The sequence below is a fragment of the Hoplias malabaricus genome, chromosome 2 (genome assembly GCF_029633855.1).
Source record: "Hoplias malabaricus isolate fHopMal1 chromosome 2, fHopMal1.hap1, whole genome shotgun sequence".
Classification (NCBI taxonomy): domain Eukaryota; kingdom Metazoa; phylum Chordata; class Actinopteri; order Characiformes; family Erythrinidae; genus Hoplias; species Hoplias malabaricus.
This window is the reverse complement of record NC_089801.1, coordinates 14273564-14300989: the sequence shown is the minus strand read 5'-3', so window position 1 is coordinate 14300989 and position 27426 is coordinate 14273564. Positions and strand designations below refer to the sequence as shown.

The following is a 27426-nucleotide window of genomic DNA, read 5'->3' as shown; positions in this document are numbered from 1 at the left end:
ACCTTTTAGTGACTGGTTCGATCTGTGATAAGTTAGATCTGCCGGAATCTCTATCCTCACTCACTCGCTATACTTAATACAGAGGTAATGCTATCTCGCTCTACTCTCCTGTCCTGCTTACCTGCTTTGACACCAGTTATCTGCCCTCCAATCCCAGCATCTGCTACACTCCACACTTTCACTCCTCTCCTCACTTGCAAATTCATCTCTGTGGCATGTGTCATCACCGATGCGCCATCACTTGTATACATGACGGGACTGATTCAGCACAAACATTTACTAAAGGCCTACACTACTTATACAGACTCCAAGGCTTCTTCTACCTAGTTTTAAATAAAATTGACTTTTGTTTATAATTTGTTTGACCACAGGAGGACCCTCTCTTGCAAGCCTTGGTTCCTCCCAAGTTTTCTACTTTGAGGAAGTTTTCCCTTGCCACTGTCGCATTCGGCTTGCTCACTTGTGTTATTCGATTTGATTTTAGTTTTCATTCCTGTAAAGCTGCTTTGAGACACCAGCACTTTGTAAAATGTGCCATATAAATACATTTGACTTGATTTCTATGTAATGTTTTTTTCTGAATCATCTTTATTGGTTAAATTATTTCTGAGCTCTGGTTTGGTCAATTTTTCAGCATATTTTCATACTTCTCTTTCCAGATAGTTTTGGAATTCCTCCAGGAAATTGGTCATGTCAGGGTCTCCTTCAAAATCACTGAAGTGATTATTAACCCACAGCAACACAACTCGAGTCACCTGAGAGAGAGAGGAGAGAGAGATTTTAATGTAATAGGGAAAACAAGAGATTGATTACTACAGGGGATTAATCTGTGTGAGAGTGTCCGTACCTTATCACGTGAACTAGGGTCATTAAACCAGTCTAGAAGTCTTTGGCCAACAATGAGAGGACTGGATAAAAAGGTCCGATAGGTCAACAGGAAGTCTTCAATGTATGTGGGGTCCACCACTGAGTGATCCTCCACTAAATGTTGAATCAGTCGCTCTGTTGTGCCCTGAGAGAGAAGTTTAAAAGACATTACTGATTTCTGAATGTACTTTTTGAATGTCTCTGTAACAGGCCTGCTTCTCTACTAAATGATGTACTAGTGCAGTGCTTCTCACGCTTTTCCTGCAGTGCCCCATTTGGCAGATAAGTATATTTTGAGATGGCCAGCTTCATGTCCATACACTCACACAGCCTATCCACTAGCTAAAACATGCTTCTAGATATGGGCAAAGATGGGCATGCAAAGAAACCTCAAGAAGATCCAATGTTCTGAATTGAGTCCTGACAAGTTTAGCTAGAAGTTATCTACAGTAACTTCAACTGACGTAGCACAGCATTATATTATTCACATTCATTTTTAATGTAATCCCTGCTAAGACTGATAAGTTTACTTGATGACTTTAGAGGAATACCTATTTTTGATTCAGAAATTAACCACTATTATGTCTCTCTCAATAAAAAAGCAGATAACCTTCCATAACAGTCACCTTGACGACGATGTGACCCTTGCGGGTTCCTGTACGGTCAAGTTCTCTGTGCTCTTTCACCATGACGATCTCTCCTTCCTCCTCCACTCGCTGTGTGTTCTGCTCCACCTGATTTAGGATGCAGCAGTAGTCCTGCTGCGCTATACACACAAACTACACAAACACAAGATAGGTAAATCTTATTCTTTTTACAGATCTCACAAAGCTATATTATAATCACTTTAAAATTCCCCATTTTCATGTGCAGTGGAATCCCATATTTAAACACATTTGTCTCAATTATTTTTTCAATTTTTGTTTTATATTTAGTTTTGTTTTACTGAATGTTATCATGTTAATATATTCCGTCTGGCGTTCCCACAATGCAGCTTTACAGAAGTGTAAAGAACAGAGACAAGTACCTGACAGTCGTCCACTTTGGTCCTCATTACACCAACCATCAGCTCTTTGTCCATGGAGGGTGAGACACCAAAACTTCCCCCCATCCCTACAGTCTCACACTGACCGTCTGGATAAATCACCTCAACGGCCCCATTAAGGATTACTGACCACGAGTCCAGCTATAGTGCACACACACACACCCCAATGGTCAGTACACATTCATAAGATATGGATTAGGGGTTAGGGTCTCAGAAGCAAAACACAATGAACATGCTCTATACATAAGTTAAGAACGTGCCCAGTCTACAAACAGTCATGAAAATATATAACATAAAAAATGTATTAGTATAGAAAAACATGCATGTCCGTTTTGGTCAGTTTTAAGTTTACTAAATCATTTGAACACATCTGTCTTTTACATTGTGTGAATTTCATGATGAATGAGTAATTAAAAATTAAATTACTTTAATTAAATTACTTCGAATTAAATCGTCTTACAGTGACATCTATTGAAAGTTAAGAAGTTTTTTTCTCTTCTCTAAAGCTATTATTTTGGAAATACATGTTTTTCTTTGAACAGTGGTGATGGCAAATAATTGATAATTGATTTTTGATATGCAAGGTGCCATGTGAGGGCAGTAAGAGTCCTAGATTTTTTTAAAGATTGTTCATCGATTCTTATGTGAAAGAAACATAAAAAGACAACTGTAGCCACTTAAAGGCTACTGCACTCAATCCAATCATACAGAGTCCAGATTTAGCAAATATTAAATAATTGAAAAGCTAAGGCTACGCTCCAAAGTTGTAATGTAATATAATCTAGGAACAAATAAATAAATAAATAAATAAATAATTAGCTGACTTCTTTAGGAAGAAGCTGAAATACTGACCTCCTCTCCATGGTTTAGGACAATGGTCCCTGCCCGCTCCACCACAGCAAACACCATGACTGCACAGAGCTCTCGCCTTACAGACACACTCAGACTTGCAAATGCTGGGAGCTGCTGCACAAACTCCAGCAACTGCTCTGTAAGTTGTAGAGGAAGGAAAGGAATCAGGAGTGAGATTAAAGTGTTTAAGTAGTTTTTATGACTTCTGTACTTCAAGTTCTGCACAGGTCACAGTCACAAAGATGTTACACAATCACTGGCCACTGTTTAAGAAATCCCTTTCATGCTGTTGTGAATTTAGACTGCAGCTAATATGTATTCACAGTTTCTGAAGGTCACTGTTGAATTATTTAATTAATTTATTCATTCCTTTTTTGCAAGCACTTCATTCTATTTAAAGGTCTTGGTGGGTCCGGAGCCTACTTTGCCTCTTTGGGCACAAAGCAGGAACCTGAAAAACCCAGTCCATCACACACTTATGAACACTTTTCATAGCCAAGCCATTATGAAAACGATTGTTTTTTTGTTTTTTGACTGTGGAAGTAAACAGAAGCTGGGGGAAACACACCTAACTCCTCACACACAGTGACTGAGGCAGGAACTAAACCCACAACCCCAGGACTCTGGAGCTCCGTGATGAACACTGGTTTTCACAAAACATGGCAGAAGAAACCCTCTAAGGTTGTGGAGCATATGAGCTTTGGCTTTAGGAACATTGTTTCCAGTAGTGCTTTGAAATTATTATTAAACCTTTATTAACAGTGGTCTTAAAATAAACAGTAGTCTTTTGTATTTACCGATGTCATCATCTGTCCGATCCATGGGGTCCTTCTCTAGGCAGTCTCTCACAATGTCCCGACTCATGAGGGGGTCTGAAGACCTCCCCACATCTTCGTCTTCATCATCATCATCAGAGTCTACTGCTGTTTCAGGCAGTCCACTGAGATCTACGTCGCCACACTCACTCTCAGTAGCCTGAGAGAGAGAGAGAGAGAGAGATTGATTTATGAATTTAAAATAAACTATTTTTATTTTAATGCTTGGAACTTTTTAAATTTTATGTTTTATTTATTTATTTATTTTTAAAAGACATGGCTGTGGTTTTCCTACAGTGAGGAAAATGGTTTTTGTGCTTACAAATGGCCAAGAGTGAGACCCACTCTATGGACTATAAACAGGTTCTTTCAGTGACTACAAAGCAATAGGAGTCTACAGCTCATGTGAGTTGTTACTTTACGATGGTAACATTAGTCTAATTGCTCATTTAAAGATAAAATAATGAATTGGTGATCTGAAAAATATATGTCCAAAATGTGATCCTAACTAAACCTATGGTAACTACATGACAACATCATGTCTGTGCAATATGGCCCAGGATCCTATCTCTTGAATAGGATGAAAGCCATTTTTTTCAGGTTTTTCAGATTGAAGGTGGGTCTGAGGGGTGCAGGTAGGGTTATCTGGTGGTCATGAGCTGATATGACAGATGGTGAATGGGACCAAATAAGAGGGTGGGGGGTGTTCTTTTTAAGAGAGATTTAAAATTATGTCCCAGATGTTCACGTGAAGTACCAGAAATGATGACCTAAGGGGGCCCTTAGAGTGCTGAAAAACAATTTTACCCATAACAATGAGCAAGTAAGTGATTAAAAAAAAAAAAAAAAAAAAAAAAAAAGAGAGACTCACCTGGTAAATATCAGAGAGACTACTGCTTCCTGAGTCACTGGCAATGCTGGATCGTGACTGGCTGGAGGACATATGGAGGTGGAGCCCGTCTGAGAGGTGGAGCTTAGAGAAATCTGCAGGGAGCTAAAAGAGAAAAACAAATTGTTACAAATTCACACACACACACAAATTTCTTGGGGACAAATGCATGCAGGGAATGTGTGTGCTTGCATTGCCTTTTTCCATCTAGTCCATGATGGCTCAAAGGATTAAACTCACTAAACCCCCCCTTCCACTCATAGCACAATTACATTCAGCAGTGTGCACACACTTCTCAAAATAACAAAAACCAAATGTGCAGTATAGTGGTGTGCAAGAAGTGATTAAAAAAGTCCACTGATACTTTTATTAGGAAACTGGTTGGTTGTAGAATAGCATATACACACACGCACACAATATATATAAAGTTTTACACTTTGTCCCCCACTTTCTCCATTTCTTATGCTTTTGCATTAGTTAATGACTAATCTCTTCAGAAAAAAACCCTCCTAGGAAATGAATAACTCCTGCTTAAACACTTGCTTTGCATAGAAACAAATAGTCTTGCATGGTACTTTATATGAAAGCTAAATAATCTGTCCATATTTGATGCCTGTTTTGGAGAGCCTTAAAGCATGCTTCAGCACGTACAAACCCTCATTAAAAACTCTGGAGCACTAGTGTATGAACAGTTTAATCAAATTCAGAGGGGATTAAATGGCAGCTTGTCGTTTGCTGTGAGAAGTGATATGCTAATGACTTCAGGAGGTTATTACCAAATTAATTCACAGTTCAGTACCATTGAACGATTTTAAGCTTTGAAATAGATCGGCTAGTGGACACGTGCGTGAGCGCACACACGAGAGCTTGCTTAATACTAAACAGTATATCCAGAGGCTTAATATAATAGAAGCTGTTGATGGGTTTGAACTCGTGGCCTAGTTCAACTGGCCTACATACAGAGAGCTCACAACACACCAATCAGAATGGACACAAGCACAACTTAATACTCTGACCTTGCAATCAAATCATCACTAATAATACTGAACTCATTCTCTCTCTCTCTCTCTCTCTCCCTCTGCCACAACACAGTCCACTGATACGTTCATCCTGAAACTGGTTGGATGTAGAAAGGCATATTGCACATGCAAAAAAAATTTCAACCAATTATAGCAATGCAGAAACAAAACTGCTCAGCTGAAACCTTCAAATAACAAGGCTGTAAAAAAGCTGGCAACTAAAATATTATACATAAATCAAACAAAACTATTACAATGTGTTGGCTAAGTAAGAGCAAGTAAATAGAACACATTTGACAATTGGGCGACTGGTCAATTGAGGTAATAACTATTAATTATTATTTATTTAGATATAATTTGCATGTTGATGCCTTTATCAAAAATGAGTCAATAAACATAACTGCACATGCTGTTGGCATGCTTGTGGGGCCACTTTCTGCTTCTGTTTTTGTTACATTTTGTGTATTACATTGAATGGTTTGTTCTTTTATTATCACATCTGTAGCAAAGATCTATATACATATATCCACAGATATAAGTATACTGCAGGTTAACATGCATTTATTTATTGCATCATATAACATATAGATATTGCATGTTAAGACAGATTATTCATAATTTATATAATACCCCTCTGAGCCTTTGGAATAGTTCCACAGGTTTGCAACAAAACTTTACATTTTTTGTTGCGTCAGAAGTTTGACTGGGTCTGTGCTAAACAATGCAAGAGATTAAAAGGAATTAACATTCTTTTAAATCTCTTTTCTTATTCCATTTCCCTTGAAATGATTTATGAAACCTTCCATTTTGATGCTTTGGCTGCAGACTTGTTTAGTCTTTTACTTTTAAATTTGCATTTTTCACCCCCTCTGTATATCCAAATGAAAATAAAGGAACGAGACGGCACGGTGGCATGACAGTTAGCATCTGTCTCACAGCTCCAGGGTCCTGGGGTTGTGGGGTTGTGGGGTTGAGCCTCACTCAAAAGTGTCCATAAGTGCGAGTGTGTGAGTGAAAGTGTGAGTGTGTGTTGCCCTGTGATGTACTGGCGCCCCCTCCAGGGTGTGTTCCTGCCTTGCGCCCAATGATTCCGGGTAGGAACTGGACCCAGAACCGGATAATCGGTTACAGACAATGAACTAATGAAAAAATATAACGGAAATAAAATAAATGTCATATAAACAGTGTTTTCATTAGTGTACTAATGAACTATCCATAGCAAATTGTTGGTCAGTTTCCAGTTAGGGATTAGACTGAGCCTTAGCTAATGTCCATTCAGATTGAGATATAGCCCACCACAAGGCTTAACGCCCTCTGGAAAACTTGTCCTATGTGTGTTAAGATACAGACTAGACAGGCTAAGTTTTAACACTTTTAATTTTAATTAGCTTACTATCTGCATATATATATAAAAATCTAAATTTTTAAATCAAACTGCAATTTGTAAACAGTCTGGCACAAGGCACTCTACATTAATGTCTCCAGTCCAAGACAAACCATGTGCTTTATTCATAATAAAGAGGATTTCATTCACATTTCAACTGCAAAACGTGACACGACTGAATTATACAGTGCCAAAAAACTGTAGCACTTGGTGAAAGCATAATTCATACAATTAACAATTTCCTGAAAGCCAAACACCTTCCTTACTTGTCTCTTTAATTGAACAATATTTTTGTTTTATTTATCATAAATGTTTTCACAGCATTCACCTTTTTGACAGGTTAAGCATGTGTACACAAACACACACACACACACACACACACACACACACACACACACAGACATATATAAAAATGCCAGTTGTGGAAAAAGACTTGTTGAATGTGCCCACTGTATGCAGTGTGTGAGATTGTGTTTGCGTGTAGGGATATACTCACACTCCTCATCTCAGCTCCCCTGCCTCTGTAACTGTGTGAGAGTACTAATTGCTTCATTGCCAAAAAAATCGAATGCCCAACCATCCTGTCTCCATCAGGCCTCTACAACATTCTGCCTCTTCTATCCTCGGCTCAATCCTCTTGATCCCTCTCTTCTCCTCTCTAATGCCTCTCTTTTCTGCCTTCTTTTGTCTCCTTTAAGATTTCGGGAATAATCTGTCGCATACGGGCTTCCATAAAAAACTTCCCCTCTCTGTCTCTCGCCCAGCAACATCGTTTTCTAGCAACTCCTGAGAAAATCTCCACAGCAACAGACATCACACAGGCGGGAGGGAGACAGAGGGTGTGAGGGGGAGAGTGAGAGAGAGAGAGAAAAGAAGCCATCCCACCCCGCCTCTTTTTCAATCTTTCACTCTCACACACAGATTAGTGCGAGTTGGTCTGGTATTGTTAATGCAGCATGGGGGAGGGACTTGGGGACAAGTAAAACCCGCTGTCCTACTAAACCAGTCACCAGGGTTGACCCTCGTCATGATGGACAACTCACTGGACAATCAGCCTGCTCTGAAGCACCTCTTCAAATCCCGCCCCCAACATCAATCATAATAAGGTGCATAAAATGGTCAAACTTTAATACAGAAAGAGCAGGACTGTTTTAGAGAGAGAGAGAGAGAGAGAGAGAGAGGAATCGAATGCTGTATTAGAGAAAAGAGTAGATTGAGCTCTTAACCCTTAGAAGTACTGTACAATGATTTATAATTATTTTTGCTTAAATATTTAAATTACAATCTACATGATTTACTTACATTTAATTTAATGAACGCATGTTAATATGGGTCATATGATTGTATCAAAAAAACAATAAATATAATCATGAGTATATGAAGAAAATTGACTATCTGCACACTTAAGACACATCACGTCAAGTTGTTTAACTGGATTCAGCACAGTGCAGGTACAATATTGCACTCATGTTTGATAGCTTTTGTAGGAAGGCACAGACAATGTACTACAGCCATCTTCAAATGTCATATAGAAAATATGTTAAAATGTAATCATACTACTTGTGCCATAATCTATCACCTCTATTTTATCACAATAAGATGCACAAATGTGCTATTGATTAAAACACACACATTTGTGGGGAAACGATTATCAAAAACAAGCTTGCTTTTGTTAAAACTGGTCATACAGGCACGTCTAAGGGTCAAAGAGAATGAGAACAAAACAAAGCAGAGGGAGTCATTGCCAGATGGAGGAAATAGTTAGGGAAATTTTTTGGAAGGATTACGGGAAGGTTTAAGGGTTGGTTACCTGGGATTTTGAGCATTCCTGCAGCCACAAGAAAACAAAACACACCATTATTAAACAGTGAACATTTCCAGTTTTCTTTAACTAAAGAAAATACCAGGATTATATAATAAGATAGTAAGAACGTAGTTAAACAAATACATTCAAACTGCACTAAACAACGTATTATAAAAAGGCAAAATGGGGGCAAAATTGAGTCTTGAGAATGTATATTTCTACAACAACAACAACAGACAGATATGTTCCTCCAGTGTCAATCATCTTTTCCTGGCCCTGCCCACAAATGTGCTCTTTTCCACCAAGCTTGCATAAAACATACAGAAACTTTAAAGCACAACATTGAGCTTTTTATCTAAAGTGAGAGTGAATTATTAACTAAGTACTGATTAATTAATACTGATTTTTTTAATAGGTGTGAGTATCACAGAACTGACACAAAACAAGTGTAGATTAAATGTAACTGAGCTAAGGAATGGTTGAAAAAGGTATGAACTTGCCTGCACTCAAAATTACCAACAATTTAAACAGAAAGCCCATTGGTGTGCAACATCTCTAAACAAACTATGTCGTGATGAATGTAAATAACTATGCAAATTGTAGCCTCTTTGTTTGTAATGTAGTCTACATAGCATTGTGTATCATATTTCTATAGTTGTATAAAGTTCTATTGAAAATCTGACTTACTTTAATGTTATTAATTTTGTTTTATGTTAAACACGGTCTTGGAGAAATTATATTTTGTTCTGACTTTTTTATTCTGTGTTTTGTAAAGTTTTGTCCAAACAATCAACAGTTACTTCAGTAGAACAGATCTGAAGGTAAAGCATGTTTCAGTTGTTTATCTTTAAAACAGCAGTTATGTTTTTAATTTGTAGTCTTATAATTTTTTCTAGGTTGTGTGTGTGTGTGTGTGTGTGTGTGTGTGTGTGTGTTTGCATACGAACCGTGTGGTATCCTGGTGGGAGAGGAGGCTTGCTAGCTGGATAGTGCTCCACTGTATCAATGATTGTCTGTCTCTCTCCACGCTGGTTTATCTTCCTGAACCTCCTCCTGGACTGACGATGGGACGCCTGCCTCTGAAAATACTCATCACTGTCCTCCATGTAGTCCACCTAAGAAAGGCAGAGAGATTTGTTGGATATACGGATTATTGTTTATATAGTTAATATAAAGTAAAAATGCATTGTACAAGTATGGCACATCTTGAGAAGTAGAGGGTAAACATATTGATTAAACAGCAGAGCCTGACACATTGGGCACTTCAGATGCCCAATAACATCAGCTGAATTTAATAGCTCGTGATTTTTTAAATAGCAATTATAGTGAAGAATTATGGGTCACACTTCCCCTAATGTTTTCAAGTCTATGAGTCGCTGCTGTTTATTTTGGGTGTCACAACTGAAAACGTAATGAAAAGTCAACCAACCCTTTCGGAGTAGGATGTTAAAAAGGAATATGTGAACAAAAATATTATATCTGCCCACAATATAACTGTCTTTTTTTGGTACATGTCACTATTTTTTTTTGCCACATCACCTTTTTCTAGTATAAAATACAAAGTTATAACAAAATATTATGTTTAAATACAGTACCAGTTCTCATTAGTCATTGGTGGAATAGGGCTACTCATTCTACAGAACTGTGTACCAGCCCCTACCTCTGCACAAGTTACGGTCTCAAACACATTAACGCAGCGAGCAGTTCTACAGATTAACTCTGGAAAAGGCCACAGCTTTTCACTGAAAACCATTTAAGGTGACGACCTCATGAAGCTGACTGAGAGAACGCAGAGTGTGCAAACCTCTCAAAGGAAAAGGTGGCTACTTTGAAGAATCTATATTATAAAATATATTCTCATTTGTTTCAAACTTTGTTTACTACATAATTCCATATGTGTTCCTTCATAGTTTTAATGTCTTCCATATTCATTTACAATGTAGGAAATAATAAAAAAAAAAAAAAAAAAAAAAAAAAAAAAAAAAAAAAAACACCATTGAATGAAATGATGTCCACATTCGCAGTATGTGAAAAACAGCCCCCCCCAAAAAAAGAAAACCCTGCTTGAGCGCATGTCCAAACATTTGACTGGCACTGTACATAGTAAAAATGACTGATGCATGCAAGAATAAAGCGACTGACAAATGTGAAAAAAAATGTAAAGATATAGTCTGTAAATTTGGGGATATATATAATTGCGCCCAGTATGTGGAAGATCCTTTTTAAAACTAGTACTGCTGTCTCCTTTCATAGCGGATGAACCTGATGAGTGGTCAGATTGGTGTAATTACAGAGAGCTCAGTCAGTAGGAAATAACTTGTGAACATGATAGAGTTATATACATTTATCGTTCTTACTGGCATAATATTTGTATTTAGTATGCTGCATTTGTATTGTTATGCAAATTAATATAAATGAATTTAAAACCGATGAAATTGTATTCTATGTTTTTGAGTCTATTGCTTTGTTTATTTGATGATGATTTACTGTCACAATGTAGAGAGAAATCACATTCTACAACCACAGAAATCTAAAAATCAGGAAAACTGGATGAATATATTTTGTCTCCTCTAAACTCAAGGATACTTGTGCTTTTAAAAGTGTTAAAACGGTCATGCAGCATACTACTCTGTATACCTGGGAGATAGTGAGATAATGTTTCAAGGCTTTTCAACTTGTTTATACTCAATTTAATTTCACTATTACACAGTGAAGCCTGAAATCATACATATCAATGCAACATTTTACTGTGATTTATTATGAGTTGAACCTTTCTGGCTGGAAATGACATAAACAAGATGGTAAGACAGTGGGCTAGAGATGCAAATGATACATTTTATAAACTGTATTGTAGTTAAAATTCCCACCACCACCACGCTTGACCATGGGGATGGTACCCTTCTACTTTATTTTGCAAAACGAAAATTTCCAAACAACACCAAAGCTGTCTAATCTGAACATAGAATTAATGCCTGTAAGTTTTCTTCTTTTTCCAGGTGAGCTAGGTGAGGTCTTGAAAAAACTAAATCATGGCTGAAGTGCACCTGGGTGGTTTGTAGTCCCCTGATCCGGTTATGTGTGTGTTCACGGCTCCTAGTGTGTTGTGTGTTCAATACCACGGATGGGTCAAATGCAGGGAAGCAATTTCCCTATGGGGACCAGTAAAGGTGTTTCCTCTTTAGTATCAGCCTTAAGATACTGATACTTGAAGTGTTTAGATTTAGCAGGATGGCCTTAGTGGTGATCCTTTAGTTCTCCTGGCCACTCACACTACCCTTCATGCCAGCATAGGTGTCTCTTTTGGTATCCTACGCTCTCAACAAGACTGTCACTGTGGTGGTACCTTTTGCTGTCAAGTGTACATATTATGTACCTTTAATTAGGAAGCGTAATCATACCTGATTCTATTATAACTGTACATTTTTCATATGCCCTATTTCATCTCCAGGACTTACATGTTCTTTTATTTTTTACACAGCTCTATAATGAAAGATTACGAATATTCACCTCCACTTCTGGTGAAGAGAATGTAATGTACATTTAGGGAACACAACTGAACTTTAACACCACTGCTGTACCTTTAAAGTTATATTTACCCTAGTTGTATCTTTAGTGACAAAGTACCACTACCGTATCTGACCATGCCTTTTACGATTTTTTCATAATTTGGAACTCCTTGTGCTTTTTGATTACATTCTGTACTGTTGCCACTGGCACAGGAAATTATTTGGATGTGGCTTTATAGCCTTTCTTCATCTTGCAGGCAGCAACAGTGCAACTGTAGGCCCTTACAAAGTACTGTGGCTTTATCCATGACTTGCAATTAACTTGTAACTGACAAGAGAAAATGCTCTTGTACCATTTTAAATTATCCTGGTAATTTCTACCATGTTCTAGAGCAGTAGTAATTGGCAGTGAGTGACAGTTCTAGAACATAGTAAACCTAGAACTGGGGGGGGGGGGGTGCATTTGCATTGTATCATTTAACACACACTTATCATTCTAACACACACTCTTAAATATTTTCTAACTTATGCCATTTTCAGATGGAAGAAATACTTGTCAAATAAATTGACTAAATAACAAAATGTTTGGGAATAATTTTGGCTAAAACGTAGGTTTTCACACAGTGTGACATTTCTGTGTGTTCACTCGGACATAAACAACTTACCACTATCATTTCTGAGGCTTCAAGGACAATACACTCACAGCCTCGACGCAAACTGCCTGCAGAACGCTTTCCAAAACTGAGAGAGAGAGGGAGAGAGAGAGAGAGAGAGAGAGAGAGAATTACACAATAAACCAAGATCAAATGAGTAAAACTAAATATGAAATCAAATATGCAAAAAAAGCACACAAACCTGCTTCGTGGCAGAAACATGGATTCCTTTATGAAAACTGAACCAGACAGCAGAATATACCAGCAGGTCCCAATGTCATCAGGACTGAAAAACAACAATATAATACACACATCACTGAGGCAGAGAATTTTATTTGGAATATTTGAGCACAGATGCAGCCCAAGCCAATAACACTAGACAAAATCAGGTTCAGAATCAGGTTTTGCGCATGAAAAGGAATTTACAATTTACCTTTGGTTACACAGTAGTTTGCAGTGCCCACTAACAGACAACAGGCATTTCACATTACAGTAACAGACAACCCTGGGTTATATGTTTAAATGTATGTCGTGTCTATAATATACTCCAACTTTGAGGTCAGACTGTACTAATCTTTCAAAATTCCATTTGAATGCTGCATGTGACCTAATCTGAGACATGGGGAATTAGGGTATTACCAAGTGAATTCCAGCATGAGTATTATTAAAATGCTTGGGGCACCCAAGTTATTCCCTTGGGTCTAATAAATGAAATGAGTCTCTGAATTACTTCCTATACATTAGGAAGCTGAACTATTCCTTTACATTCAAGAATATTGGGAGGAGGTTAAGGCTTGTACTTCAGCTTTTAGCTTTGCACAACTATTCTGAAATGCGCTTTCACTTCTTCAGGCTTTCAACTGCAGTTATAGACTTGAGGCCACTTTACCTCCATTAAAAGCCTTTCCCGGCCATTGGCTAAGATTTGACTGTTAACACTTTTGGTTTATCACAGGGCACCAACTACACAGTAGCTTGTCACAGATATATTTTTTTAACCCTCTGCTGTCTTTTGATCAATAATCCCTTGTTGCAGAATAAAGCCCTATTTGCACAGGATCAAGTTTACACACAAGGAGATAAGGTCATGTAATTATTACCATTTTGGACAGATGTTTACCGCCATTTGCCTTGGACTAGCTGCCCACCCTGCATTGAAGTTTTCATGAACTCCTAACTATTACTGCTGCTACTACTATTAATAATAATAATAATAATAATGCCATCATCTTTGCTTACATTATACATGCTTTGATTGTATCAGTACACCCTTGGCCCATTTTTAGCCTTAGTTAATCAGCTGACATTGACCAGTATGTGAAGTGTCTAAAGGAAGCTGATGCTGCTGCTGGACTTAAGGGAGGGAAAGTCACAGCTCAGTGCTTTCAGTAACTGGACGAGGCTAAACTGCTCTCTTTTCTCAGCCATGCAGCACTTCCACAGCAGATACACTCACATGAACATAATAAATTGAGGTGAACTTCTGCTTTTTAAGCCTGACTCAGGTTAACCACAGAACGGTTTCTTGGAAGTGCAGGGATTTAATTGGTGGAGAGACCGAAAGCTACGTAGCTGGAAAAAAAAAATGCATCAGCAATGCAATTCTGCATTTTAAAAATGATTACTCATCAGATTATGAGTAAAATAAAAAGAAAAAATGTGAAAACTAAGTCAATTAGCTTTTTGTATACAGTTTTAATAAACTATTTAATAAGATTTTACAAATACAGTGTACATTTTTGGTTTTAAATATATTAATATTTATATATACATAGCTAAATACAAACACTATATAGTGAATCTGTCCAGCAGAAATGCAAACTAATATTTTTGGTCATCGTAGTTAAAACATAACTGTTCTTCTGTGAAAGTAATTTTCTGTATATATTTTTTTTAATATTGGAATCAACATGCATACTACATTCAAGTGGACATATATGGAAACTAGCAGGCACTGAAGTACTCTGCTTTTAGATTGTGTAGTGGTTTACATGTTCTCCCTGGGCTTCAGAGAATGGCATTTCTTTGTACACAGGCAGACCTTACACTGTAATGGCCATTTACATTCACAGGTCAGAAAGCATTTGTTAAGCATGTGAGTATATGTGATTATCTGCTACATTTATGTTCTTTACACCCGTTCCTCATTATAAAATATTAAATAAATGTGAAAATATGACTAGATACAATCAAAAGTGCTCATATGAAAGACAAATCTGCAGTCAAATGTATTCAATCATAATACAATGTAATGTTGCATTTTTTAAATATAGCAATATAACTGTACTGTGGCTGAAATGTTATATTAATATATAATATAATGTGTTTTAAAGCCTCTGAATATCTAGTCTTTTTAACAGAGCTTTTCAGATTTACAGTACTGACAATAAACACTGATTTGTTTATTCTAACATATCACTATATTAAATGTAACATATAAAATGTAACATATCATTAGTGTCTGTGTGTGCAGTGCGCCCCTGAAAAAAATACAAAGAGCTTTTAATGGCTTTAATCTCTTGTCTGCAGATGGGGGCACAGATTTACATGTCCCAAGCTCAAGACAGCTGTGTATGCGTTTGCTTGTGTGTGATTGTGTGTGTGTCTGAGAGAGATAGAGAGAACAGATGCGTGTGTTGGTGCAATCATTCGACTGACTTTGACATAAACCTCTGTTAAACTGACCTAGATTAGAATACATATCTGAATGTGAGTGTCCCTCTATACTCACTAGTATAAAACCTCGTTGGCCTCATGCTGTTCGTAGCGAACTGTTTCGCACATCAACCTAAAAAGAGAAAATAGTTGAAAACAGCTACTTAAATCCAAGCACATATGTACAGATTAAGCATTCTTGTACAAAATTAATAGGTCATTTGTGCATACAGATGAGGAGTTATACCTGAGCTGGTGTTCTCTGAGGTTGGAAAGTGCTTCCATGCCATGGAGATATGAGTACACAATCTGCAGGTCCTGCAAAACAAAACAATTCAAAATATATTAGTCCCGATAATACCAATTATCGGAAATAAATATATAAAATCACCAAACTGTAGTCAAAAGATAAAGCAATAAATTACTAAAATAATTTTTGTTGCATCTTTACCATAAAAGGAACACATTTCAAACAAAACCAATAATGCAAAGGCATGTCCTATGTCCAAAGGCATATTCACATGTCCTAAAATTATTAAACAAATGAAATGGGGGCCTCAGATTTTTACACACTGTGATATAAAATCTTAATTGCACATTTATCCAGACTTGGTTATATAGTCAAGGAATGAGAATCACTGCTTCAATATGTGTTTATTGTTTCTCAATTTTAGGGGTGCATAAAAGTAAAGAAAACATTCAAAGCTATAGTATGTATGAAGTAGTAAAATACACTTTAATCAAAGCTTGGATAATAAATTTAACTTTACTGTAGTAAATTCACAGCTTCATAAATATTACCACATTGCAGTTGCACCCAACTATCAGTAAGGGGCAGTGTTATTATATTATTACACAGCACTTTCGTTCTCTGCCGTTCATACCACAAACACACACACACACACACACACACATACACACACAGATACAGAGAAACCTGCATCACGCAACAAATCGACCGCACCCGTCCCACATGACGCAATGCACCTCAGATCAATGTTTAACAAGAAAGGCATGTTTGCGAATACCACAATACTCCTCTGTCCTTTGTTTCCCCACCCTCTCACATTTTCACTGTACTGTACTGTATTTCCTACTTGGACATTGCTGTTTCTTATGGCTTTAGTGTTTTTGGCTTTTAAGACTTGGCAAAAAGGGCCACCTACGCCTTTTCGTGACCTGCTTTATTCAGCATCCTTGATCTTACATAGAAACTTAGAGTGGAAAGGAAACTTGTCACTCTGGAGATCCCACACATCTTTTTTTTAATCGAGTGGAAACAGCAAAAAAAAACTTGCATATGTCTTAAAATATAGTTTACTGTTCACACTTCTGTCATTAGTAAGAAGGGGGGAAATAAAAAGAACTTCAAGCACATGTGCTATTGCAAAAACGCTCGTGTGTGACAACACAGGCTACACATGGATGTCATTTACTATGTTTTGTAAGCTTCTTCTTCTTTTTTTTTTTTTCTTTTTTTTAACAAAGTTGAGGAAGAACCTGTACGTAAATAAGTCAATATCTGCAAGGGAAAGTTTTTTCAGTTCAATATTTGAGTTAAAGTACAAATGATGAACAAAAATTTCTGAAAATGCCTGAATACAATGGTCTTCTGTTTACTCTCAAGCATGTTTTCTCCAAAACAAAAATACTTCTACTTCAATGTTGTTTTAAGCACCCAGCGCTACCAACCCAAACGGCCACCAACTACAGCAATTAATTCAAATCAGCCAATCAAAACAGTTGAGAGGTGAGGCGAGGCAGCCTGTGTTTGGTTGGTTTGAGTCTCACGGACGTTTATTCTGGGAACATGGCATTTCCGCCCTGGGGACTCCCACACGCTCGGCCCCTTGCCTGTTCACCATTATGGTCAGATGGAAAGAAGCAGTGACGGACAAACACCTTAAGTGCTAGAGTTCAAAGGAGGCTAAAATAATTAAATAAAATTAAAAACCACACTGCATCATTGTCAATAATGTATGAAAGCCTTTGTAATGCACAAGTGCATCATGATGCATTTGAACCTTCCTGTATTTTTGTACTCCAAATATACAAGAGTAAAGAAATCTAACTGCTGGGATTTAGTCATTCATGTACAGTCACTGATTCCATTTTAGGATTAATTTAATTCTGACTTGTTTGTGTAATGCTTTGTTACATGTAGAGGCTAAATGTGTCACTAGAGTTGCTTAGTAACTATAAACAACTACTTTTGCTCTTGTTCTGGAAGGTGTTTTTACTTTAACTTGAGTCCTAATTTAGGCTACACTATCTAGGCCTACATCTATTGACTGTAAACAGTACTAAGCAACCTTCATATCATGATGTATTGATGTGTGGCATTCGCTTAGCTGACCTAAAAGCTAATACCCTACATACTTTCCAAATCAATAAAAGCCTTGAACATGTTGTATTACATACATTTTTCTAATATATCACCTATCAAAAAATAATATTTAAACACCCAAATATGTTAAAGGTAGTACTCAAAGTAAGCCAAAGTATTAATTAAGAGTATTTTTGAGTGTTTATTTAGACCAGGGGTCGGCAACCCGTGGCTCTTTGATCCCTCTGATGCGGCTCAGCTTTTGAAAATAATTAATGAGTATTTAATTAAAATGTATTTTATTTTGGTTCGTTCATTTTCAAAATGTAATTCTATGAAGATTATGGCGATCTTGTAACAACTAAAATATTTTAATATTTAAAATATTTGTCACTCTTAATACAGGTCACAACTTCCAATGTACAACACCCGCCAGTGTGCAGTTTCTTGAACTTTTAAATTAATGACTGCACGCAGAGAGAGGACAGCATTTCTGTTTGCTGCCAGTGGATAATTTAAGTTAGGCGTTTTTTTTTTTTTTCATTCCTACAAGGACTCAAATATTTTACTTAACCGTCAACACAACGTCTTTTTTTCCTGTGTTAAAAATGTTTTGTTGCATGCAGAAATGTTATTTCATTTTCTCTGCAGTCGTTCATTGATTTCATAAATGTAACACAGTATAGTTTGTTTATACATAGCACAAAGGCAAAAAACCCTGTTATGCGCAGTGTTCATTCATTTAAAATTTCAAAAGGGTTTTGTGGCTCCTAGTGTTTTCTTTACTGTGTGAAATGGGTCCAAATGGCTCTGAGTGGTAAAGGTTGCCGACCCCTGATTTAGACCAACAATCAGTTAATGGTGATTTATTAGCCAACTTATACTTATCAACGTGGTCAATCTGTGACTTTGTCAAGGACCCCTAAAAGAGAGCAGTACAGATCGATACCCAGAGTTTCTGTTTCTCACTCTGCCTCATTCTCACGTGAGAGATGATGTGAAACTCAAAGACCCACAAGAGTTATTCCTCACTCTTTTTATGCTTAAATAAACACCAGTACCATAACATTAAATCTCCTGCTTATTATTAGGCTGGTTGCACTTGTGCAACCAAAACAGATCTGGCACATCAAAAAACACACCTGAAAGTGTCCTGTGGTATCTAGAAGTAAGCCAACCGATGTAGCAGATCCCTTAAAGGCATCACGATTGTGATAAAAAAAAAAAAAAACACACTCATGTAAAACTCTGAAGATTTTCCTCACCAACTGCTAGCTCTCCATTCTGTTTGTGTGCTTGAAACCGGTCTAATGCGTTTACAAAGCCTAGGTGTAAGACAATGGTTAAAAATATATATTATTATTATAATTTTTTAGACAACAGAGAGAACTCATTGAAAACATTGAATAGCACAAGCCAAGAGGACGACGTTTCTCTTTGCTATTTAAATGTTTCTGTAGTAATTCAAACTGTAAATAAACATCAGCCACGTACAAACAAAAGTCTATTTTTTTTCCTCAAACATAATGTTCCACCTTAAAAGACGGTGAACTTCTGAACATTAACAAACCAGAGAAAACAGCATTTTCCAACATTCGTAGACATCCCCTGTATGTCGCAAAGTGGGGCCTACATAGATCAGACTTGTTTTTCCAGCACAAACCACAGATACTCAGTTGTATCTGAGGAACTTGTTAGCTATGTCAACACAGAGAAATGTTGTCATGTTCCTCAAACCAATCCTGAACAATGTTTGCAGCGTGGCAGGGTGCACAATCCTGCTTAAAAGGGGCTACAATGAATAAGGAATATCGTCACCATGAAGGGATTTAGGCAGGTGGTACGTATCAAAATGACATCCACATGTGAATGTCAGGATTTTAAGGTTTTTCAATAAAACTAATTAGGGCACTGATTTCTCTACAGGGATCAATGAAGTTATCTTAGATCATTGCCCAGGGCATCACACTGCCTCTGCCAACTTGTATTCGTACCATAGAGCAAGCATCGTTGTACCACCTCTTCCCCATCCTTGGACCACTTGTGGTGAGTACTCACCCCCCACAAGACCAATGGAGACTATCATCCAGCCATAACAATTTGGCCTTTGTCAAAGTCGCTGAAGTTTCACCACCATCCCTGCATTTAACAAATCAAATTCATTAACGTACTGTGCACATAGTATGCCATCAGCTGATGGAAATGAAGAAATTAAGTACCCAAGCACATAATTAAGTTCAGACTCAGAAATGTAGCATTTACATACATAGCACATTTAGAATCAAATGATGTTTGCTACCAAGCATCCACAAATAAAAATGATGATAATAATAATAATAACTACTAAGGCAGGAAATTTTGGTTTGCAAAACTATTTTTGAATGTATTTCTATTGCTCCAGAAGTCATTAAATGGTCAAATGATGCAAAGGCATTTGACATTTTCGAGATAACAGCATGAAAATAACCCATCCGTCAAGTCTATTTATTCTGTATGGCTCATGCAGATATTGGATGTTTAAATTAAGTTAAATGATTAATTTAAACAAATGAACTAAATTAAACAACATTGTCTTTCTCTCTTTACATTGTTTCATAAGGTCCACCTTAATTAAACAAACAGCTCTCATTCATACAAGAGGACAGTGTGATTGCGCACACACACACACACACCTGTATCCAAACATATGCTCAGTAAACAATGACAGTTTATAAATGTGTGCGTATCTATATGACACTGATGATTACACTGTCCTTACATAAAACAGCTGACCTTATCCCATGGCTAAAAGCAAGCATGGTTTTAAGTAGTTCATCTTTAAACAGAAATGTCTAATGAATAAATAAACATCATCTTTATGTAATTTTCCCACAAAAGAATAAGAAAATATTATAAAGGGTTTTCAGTTAGTCTTGTTGTTCCTTTAACTCTGGAAGTAAAACAGAGCAGCAGAAATTGTATCATTTATGGATGAAAAATTAGCCTAACCATTTTAATTTAAAAAATAATAATAATTTGCAGAATGACAATGTCAGACTGTTGCGTATTTACATCATATTTTTTGCTACAACCAGGCGAATATCTTCTCCAGAAGCCAGGTGTTATGCAATTCTCCATATACTGCCATGTCAATACATGGACATTCTAATGTTCTTTCTCAGTTCCCTATCTAAATCTTTCCCAGCATTAAACAGTGACTGTGACAAACAAGCGCATCATCATCAAACACCAACTGTTGCTAAATATCTTTGTCTGTGGAGGTTCTAAGCATGTGTCTGAGAAGTAAAGTGATGATCGATGATGTATAGTGTAAAATTCCCTTAAGTGCCTCAGCGGTCAAAGATAGCAGGAGGGAAGCACACGCCAGAACCAGCTGGATGCATGAGGGAAAAGTAATTTAGGCATGACACTACCTAAGAATAATCCATCAGAATAAAGAGGAGGCTAAAGGTTAGGGTGTCAGCAGAGCATTGCCTGAATGGCAGTTTGGACAGTGGATATTGTTGTAGCTGCTGAAGTATCTACAGTGTCCTGACTATATGCGTTTTTGTTTGAATGAGAACAGCAGCTGTCCCTCACAACTGGGTAAATTCTGAACTCGAACTCTGACCCTGAATTACACACATTCCTCAGAGTGCACAAGAAGGGCATACCAGTGTCCAGGCTGGGAAATATTACCTGTGTGCGTGTGTGTGCAGGCATGTGCCTATGTTTGTGGTTCAGGAAGCACACTGGTGAAATTAAAGTCAGAGTCAGCTGAACGACATAAATAAAATAGCAGAAATAATCTTGAACACCAGTTTTAGAAAAGGCCTGCAATTCTGAGACTAATACTGGAACAGAACACTAAATAACTAAATGTGTTAAAGATTTCAACTAATTAGAACCCTCTAAAATAGCTGTGACCAAACCTTCTGGACCTCTGCTTTCTTGCAAACTGTATTTGCTTACCCAGACCCACCTATTTGCTTCCCTTTATCTACTACTAATGCATCTGACTCTAAAGAACCAAGGACTTAAGAATCTCATTAGCAGGATCAAGTGTGGGAGATTGTGTCAGACACACCACTGACCACTGTAACTGTATAAACTGGAGATTACCAGGTGGTTGATTCCTAATATTTCTGATTATGACTGTTATAACCACATATGGTGCTCTAACACCTCATGGGTTTGGCTCTATATGGCACGCTTAAAGCTGGTTGGTTATCCACTGGCAGGGTCACCCCCGCAAAATGAAGCCGGTGACGACGCAAACCCCGTCGCTGGCTTTGAAAACCACAACAACAGTGGCTGTAAATTTAGGCGCTTTTTAATCATCGTGTATTCACGTTTATATTTTTTTGACTGAACACAGCTCCGCGCCCCAGTTCTCACAGTTAAGTTTTACTTGTTACAATTTCAGCTTTCACTGGACATTTGTCAGCCATCGGCCCGAGGAGCAAATACACCTCTTCAAAACATCTTGAGGTAAAGTTAGGGGCTGCAGTTGTGATTCCGATCAAGATAAATGTGAAAGCTGCTGTAACTTAAAGAGATTTAACAAGCGGCCGTTTGTGCTGGATTTGAATGAGCTCTGCATTTCGTGGTGATAGACATGTCTCTCTGGCCAGCTCTGCAGGGTTTACACATCACCATTTAGAACCTACAAAACGGTTGGAACCTAAAGTGAGCTGGAACTGAAAACCTACCTGGTTCCAGGGACCAGGTACCAGATGTGGGAGGGGGAAAAGCAAAAGAACCAAGTAGAGTCATGTGGTTTCCATGCAGTGGAAAAGCACCATTAGAATAAGACTGGGGTGGACTTGGGGACGGGGACAGATTAATTCATATGTGCATGTACATTCCCTGATTTACACCAATGCACAAACCTTTACTTCCTGAAAAAGCATTGTTCTGTGTCAAAAACTAAACATACTTTGCTTGAGTGAAGGACATTTACTGGTTGGATGCATCTGAATGATTTCCTTGGTCATGCCTTTTCTCAGTTTCTGGTGCTACAGAATTTTCAATGAACTTCTTTAAAACTATTTTCTCTCATGTGAAGTAACAGCACACTGTCAAATGTTTGCATGCTTTAGGTAAGTGAAAGGAATGTTGTAGTGTTTTCCTTTTACCTACAGAGTCATAATCACTGATGCTTCACTAACCTGTAATAGGCAGAAAAGAGCCTCTGTTTATGCTATTACAGGCTTAGCAGTGCTAACTGCAAGAAAGCAATCAAAGACATAATGTACCATACATTTCCACTGTGCTTCTGAACGTAAATAGTAAACAATCTTTTATTCTGACTCTATTTTCACCCTTATACAAAAATCTACCAAACTGAGACAATATAAAGCAGGGTAATGTTTAGATTCTGACACCGCTCTCACTAAGTTTCTCTACTTATAAACTGGTCATATTACAGAATTAAGCCTCAGAAACTGAACATGAGCCATTTCTTTTCTCTTTCTGGCCTTCTCTTTACAATTGCGGTTGATACTAGCAGTTTTCTTTTCAGCTCATTCTAATCTCTAAATTAGATTTTCTATTTATAGGGCAACAGGATGGCACAACAGGCAGTGTCACAATCACACGGCTACAGGATCCTTAGGCTGTAGGTTTGAACCCAGCCCCAGGGTCAACGTCTATGAGGAGTTTGGTGTGTTCTTCCCATATCAGTGTATGTTTCTCTGGATGCTCGCCCAGGTTTTCGCCCACAACGTAGAAACACGTCAGTAGGTACACTATTGCTCCCAGTGTTTCCGAGTAGGCTCTTAAGCCACGTGACCCTGAACTGGAGGTTCATTGTCTGTAACCGCTTATGCAGTTCAGGTTCACAGTGGTACCAGAGCCTACCCGAAATCATTGGGCACAAGACAGGAACACACCTTGTTGGGGGTGCCAGTCGTTCACAGGGCGACACACACATTCACTCACACCTACGGACACTTTTGAGTCACCAATCCACCTACCAATGTGTATTTTTGGACTGTGGGAGGAAACCGGAGCACCCGGAGGAAACACACGGACACGGGGAGAACACACCAATCTCCTCACAGACAGTAACCCAGAGCAGGACTTGAACCCACAACCTACACTACCTGCTGCACCACTGTGCCACCCACTGGAGGACAATGTTACAGAAAATTAAAGAATTATTTATATATATAGTAAAGTTCTATCCAATTGTTATTGATGCATTCATTATTTGAAAAGAATGTGGGCATATTCTACAAATACAAAAAATTTGGATTTATGATGAAAAAAGTATGCACGGAAATTTTCCTATCAGTAAAACAAGTGATTGGTTTTCAAACAGCAGTACCCTGGCTGTGTTTTTCCACCAGTGAGGAAAAGGAATAGTTCCCGTTTGTGAACTAAATTTGGAAACGCTTGGCGTGTTTTCACTGACATAAACTGGTTTGCGAATTAGAAATGTTTGTTCCCAACTGGAACCAAAGAAGAGTTGGTTTTTCAGCACGAACCGTGACTGTCCATGGGCGTGTTGAGGTTCAGTAACTCAAAGAACCTGAGCCTCAAATACAGCATTATTGAGCTGCACGGGGTCATTTTCAGCATTTCACATAAATAAATACTGGGAAGTAAAACAGGAACATACTCAGTTTTTGTGTGGTTTTTTCTGGCTGTGTTTGGCGCGACACAGGGATACCCCACCGCTGATTATGTATTTTTGGTTCCCCTCAATTTGTAGAAACGCAGGCCGTTTCACTGAAAAGAACCAATGTTCCAAGATTACGGAACGGGACTGTTTCAAGAACCAGAGTTCTTTTGGTGGAAAAGCGCTAATCGGTGACTTTGGTCTGTGGTAGGGCTACGCCGTATTGTTCATAATAATGTAGTGGTGATAACTTTTAAAACAATTAAATAAATAAATAAATCAATCAACAGTGACAGTCATATTCCAACTTGTATACATGATGACATCATGCAGTTACCCATAATACACCATGCGTTCTTTACATGAGTCATTTAAGCACAGTGAAATACGGTGGGAAGCGGCTCTGACGTGTCGTATGGAAGTGGTTTAGTTACAAAATATCAGACGTAAAATAAATCATGGTATGACATAAATTAAAAGAAGTCTGTAACAACAGCAGGGGGAAAGACAACTCATCTGTTTCACCACCTCAAGCAGAAGCACCCGGTTGTGGACGAGGAAAATCAAACATATTAAAATAGTTCAACAGCCAATAGCTCCAACCCCAGCAGATAAACTCCACTAACTCAGCACAGCAACTATTCTGTATTTGTTTTTATTATTACTGTGAAGCTTTAATGTTTAACTTTTAAGTTTTTTTTTTTGCATAACTGTTCACATTTGCTGTTTAAAGTTTAAATGCATACACAATGATCTGCAATTTGATTGTATGGTAGATTTATGCTACTTTTTTTTTATTATTATTAAAAATCTGAATCTTGGTAAGTTAACTTGGTAACTTATAAGCAAATGTTTACTTTTTGTGGCTTCTTCTGAATGTTTGAATCTGTTAAATATTTAGTAAAATAAAATAACATTATTGATATAAATTATTTATATCATTAATAAAATAATTTTGTCATATTGGTAAAAAAACGTTATCGCCAAAATACTGTATAATACTGATATTATTTTATTGTCATATCACCTACCCCTAGTTTAAGGCTAGCTTAACGGGATTATTTTCAGAAACAATATAGAATACCACAATTATGAGTCATTACCACTATACCACCCAGGATTCGAGTAGGGGTTATCAAAGCAGATTGTATCAGCAATATTTATCAAGGAAAAAGAGAACGATAACAAAACTGATGTTAGTGCATGAGTACAACAGAAAAGTGTGTGTGTGTCTGCCCAGATCAGCACTGACACATCATTTCTGAAGTGTGAAAAAATAAAGAACAGAAAAAACACACATCTCAAGATTGCAGACATGCAATACAATGCACACAGTTTCACATTCTCTCTCTGGTGCTATTTGTGTAAATGAGGGGAAAAAAAAATTGCCCAAAATACTTCATTCAGGTTTTTCATGTGACACACTGTAAAACCAAAAGTCTGCAGTTCTGGGAAAAAGAGAAGAGATACCACAGCTGTGTCAGCAGGTAAGAACACATTTACAAAAGGCCTTTATTGTTTCTAACTCTGTCTTTCTTACCCCAAATACACCATATTTTGCCATTCTGCTATTTTTAATAAAGTTAAATATAACCAAGGACAGTTTACCAAGACCAACTAAATTGCTGTTTTAAATACCCTCTAAAGTGATGGTCACTAGTGATGGGCCCAATCTGATATACCGATACATGATCAGACTTACTGGTCCATATTCTAGTATGGAGCTGGTGACAAACCATGACCTGGCCGTTACATAATAAAGACAGACATAAACGAATCCAGATTCCATTCCACATCTTACCATGAACCCACAGCAACTTCAGTCTGTAACTGAGGCTCTGTACACAGGAAAATTTCATGTTGTCACCTGTGTGAAAATTGAGGTTTGGTTTTCAAAAAGGGGAAGATTTTTGAAAATGGGCCAAATTGTGTGTGTAAGTGAGAGAGTATGTGTGTGTGCGTGAGTGTGAAAATAAGAGCAACGGGGAGAGAGAGAAACCGAAAACATAAAAAAAAACTCACTGACCGAAGAGCCTTCTGTTGAAGGTTTAAGGAAGGATACTATTAGGACACTAATTGGGGGAGGGAGAAAAAGGAAGAGAAAGTAAAATAGAAAATAGAGAGGAAGAAAAACGGTTCCGAGTCGTTTTCAATCTTGTGCAAATTTGGATATTTTTGAAAATTGCTGATGGAGTGGATGAAGATGTTATTGAAAATGCAGACAATATCATCCACATTTGTTCATTTCATATTTTTGGATGTTCTTATAACAAATACTGTGTGGTCTACTTCTGCCTCATAATGTAACTTTAAACATTACAGTAAAACGAGTTCTCCTATCGGAACACGTATTGGTATGGGGAGTTGTGTATTGGAATCGGATTGGAACTGAAAAATGAGGCTTGGCTCCTCACTAGTGGTTACACAGACTTAAAACACAATGTAAGAACAGAATACTACTGCATGTAATATGTATTTAACAACTCTTTCAAAGTGTGCTTTTACAATGTGAGGAAAAGTACATATAATACACGTCATATGTTGTGAGACCTCTGATTGCTGTGATGTAATCTACCTTAGATTTCATTAGGATGTTTGAAAAACACAGCCCCAAAGCTTACAGTTTCAATCAATTGTTCTCCAACTTGCTCCTTCTTTTTTCCTCTGCAGTCTTGCGTATGGCTCACCTCAGACATCCCCACCCCCATTCCGGCTGACAACTTTAATGTCATAGCAAGAGTCATTCCACAGGAAATGCCAACAAACTCAACACAACCATTCAAGTGCACACACCACACACAGAGAGAGAGAGAGAGAGAGAGAGAGAGGCCAAAGTACTGGTATTGATATTATGTTGCAAAACATGATAAATGATGTGCCCTGAAATAAATGAAAACAATTTTAAGAACAAATAATGAGACAGGGGTGTACAGGGCACAGAAAGAGAATATTCAGGTCATGATCCTTATCTTGCAACACATAAATCAGGAATAAAAAGAAAATAAAA

The 27426-nt window shown here is 37.5% G+C and overlaps 1 protein-coding gene across 5 annotated transcripts in view; it reads right to left on the bottom strand.

Moving 5' to 3' along the window:
• Nucleotides 1-27426, bottom strand: part of rapgef2a (Rap guanine nucleotide exchange factor 2a) — a 48792-nt gene that overhangs the window by 12659 nt on the left and 8707 nt on the right. For 4 of the 5 annotated variants that reach the window (XM_066652016.1, XM_066652029.1, XM_066652021.1 and 1 more), the window contains exons 2-14: nucleotides 15737-15807; nucleotides 15566-15622; nucleotides 13037-13120; nucleotides 12847-12922; nucleotides 9623-9790; nucleotides 8682-8699; nucleotides 4451-4573; nucleotides 3562-3739; nucleotides 2765-2901; nucleotides 1895-2053; nucleotides 1494-1646; nucleotides 848-1012; nucleotides 648-755 (exon numbers count right to left, since the gene is read on the bottom strand). In XM_066652016.1, the coding sequence (XP_066508113.1) occupies nucleotides 648-755; nucleotides 848-1012; nucleotides 1494-1646; nucleotides 1895-2053; nucleotides 2765-2901; nucleotides 3562-3739; nucleotides 4451-4573; nucleotides 8682-8699; nucleotides 9623-9790; nucleotides 12847-12922; nucleotides 13037-13120; nucleotides 15566-15622; nucleotides 15737-15807 (1497 nt within the window). Of the gene's footprint in view, nucleotides 1-647; nucleotides 756-847; nucleotides 1013-1493; nucleotides 1647-1894; nucleotides 2054-2764; nucleotides 2902-3561; nucleotides 3740-4450; nucleotides 4574-7367; nucleotides 8172-8681; nucleotides 8700-9622; nucleotides 9791-12846; nucleotides 12923-13036; nucleotides 13121-15565; nucleotides 15623-15736; nucleotides 15808-27426 lie in introns of those variants that run through there. The other variant, XM_066652040.1, reaches the window with a different exon arrangement.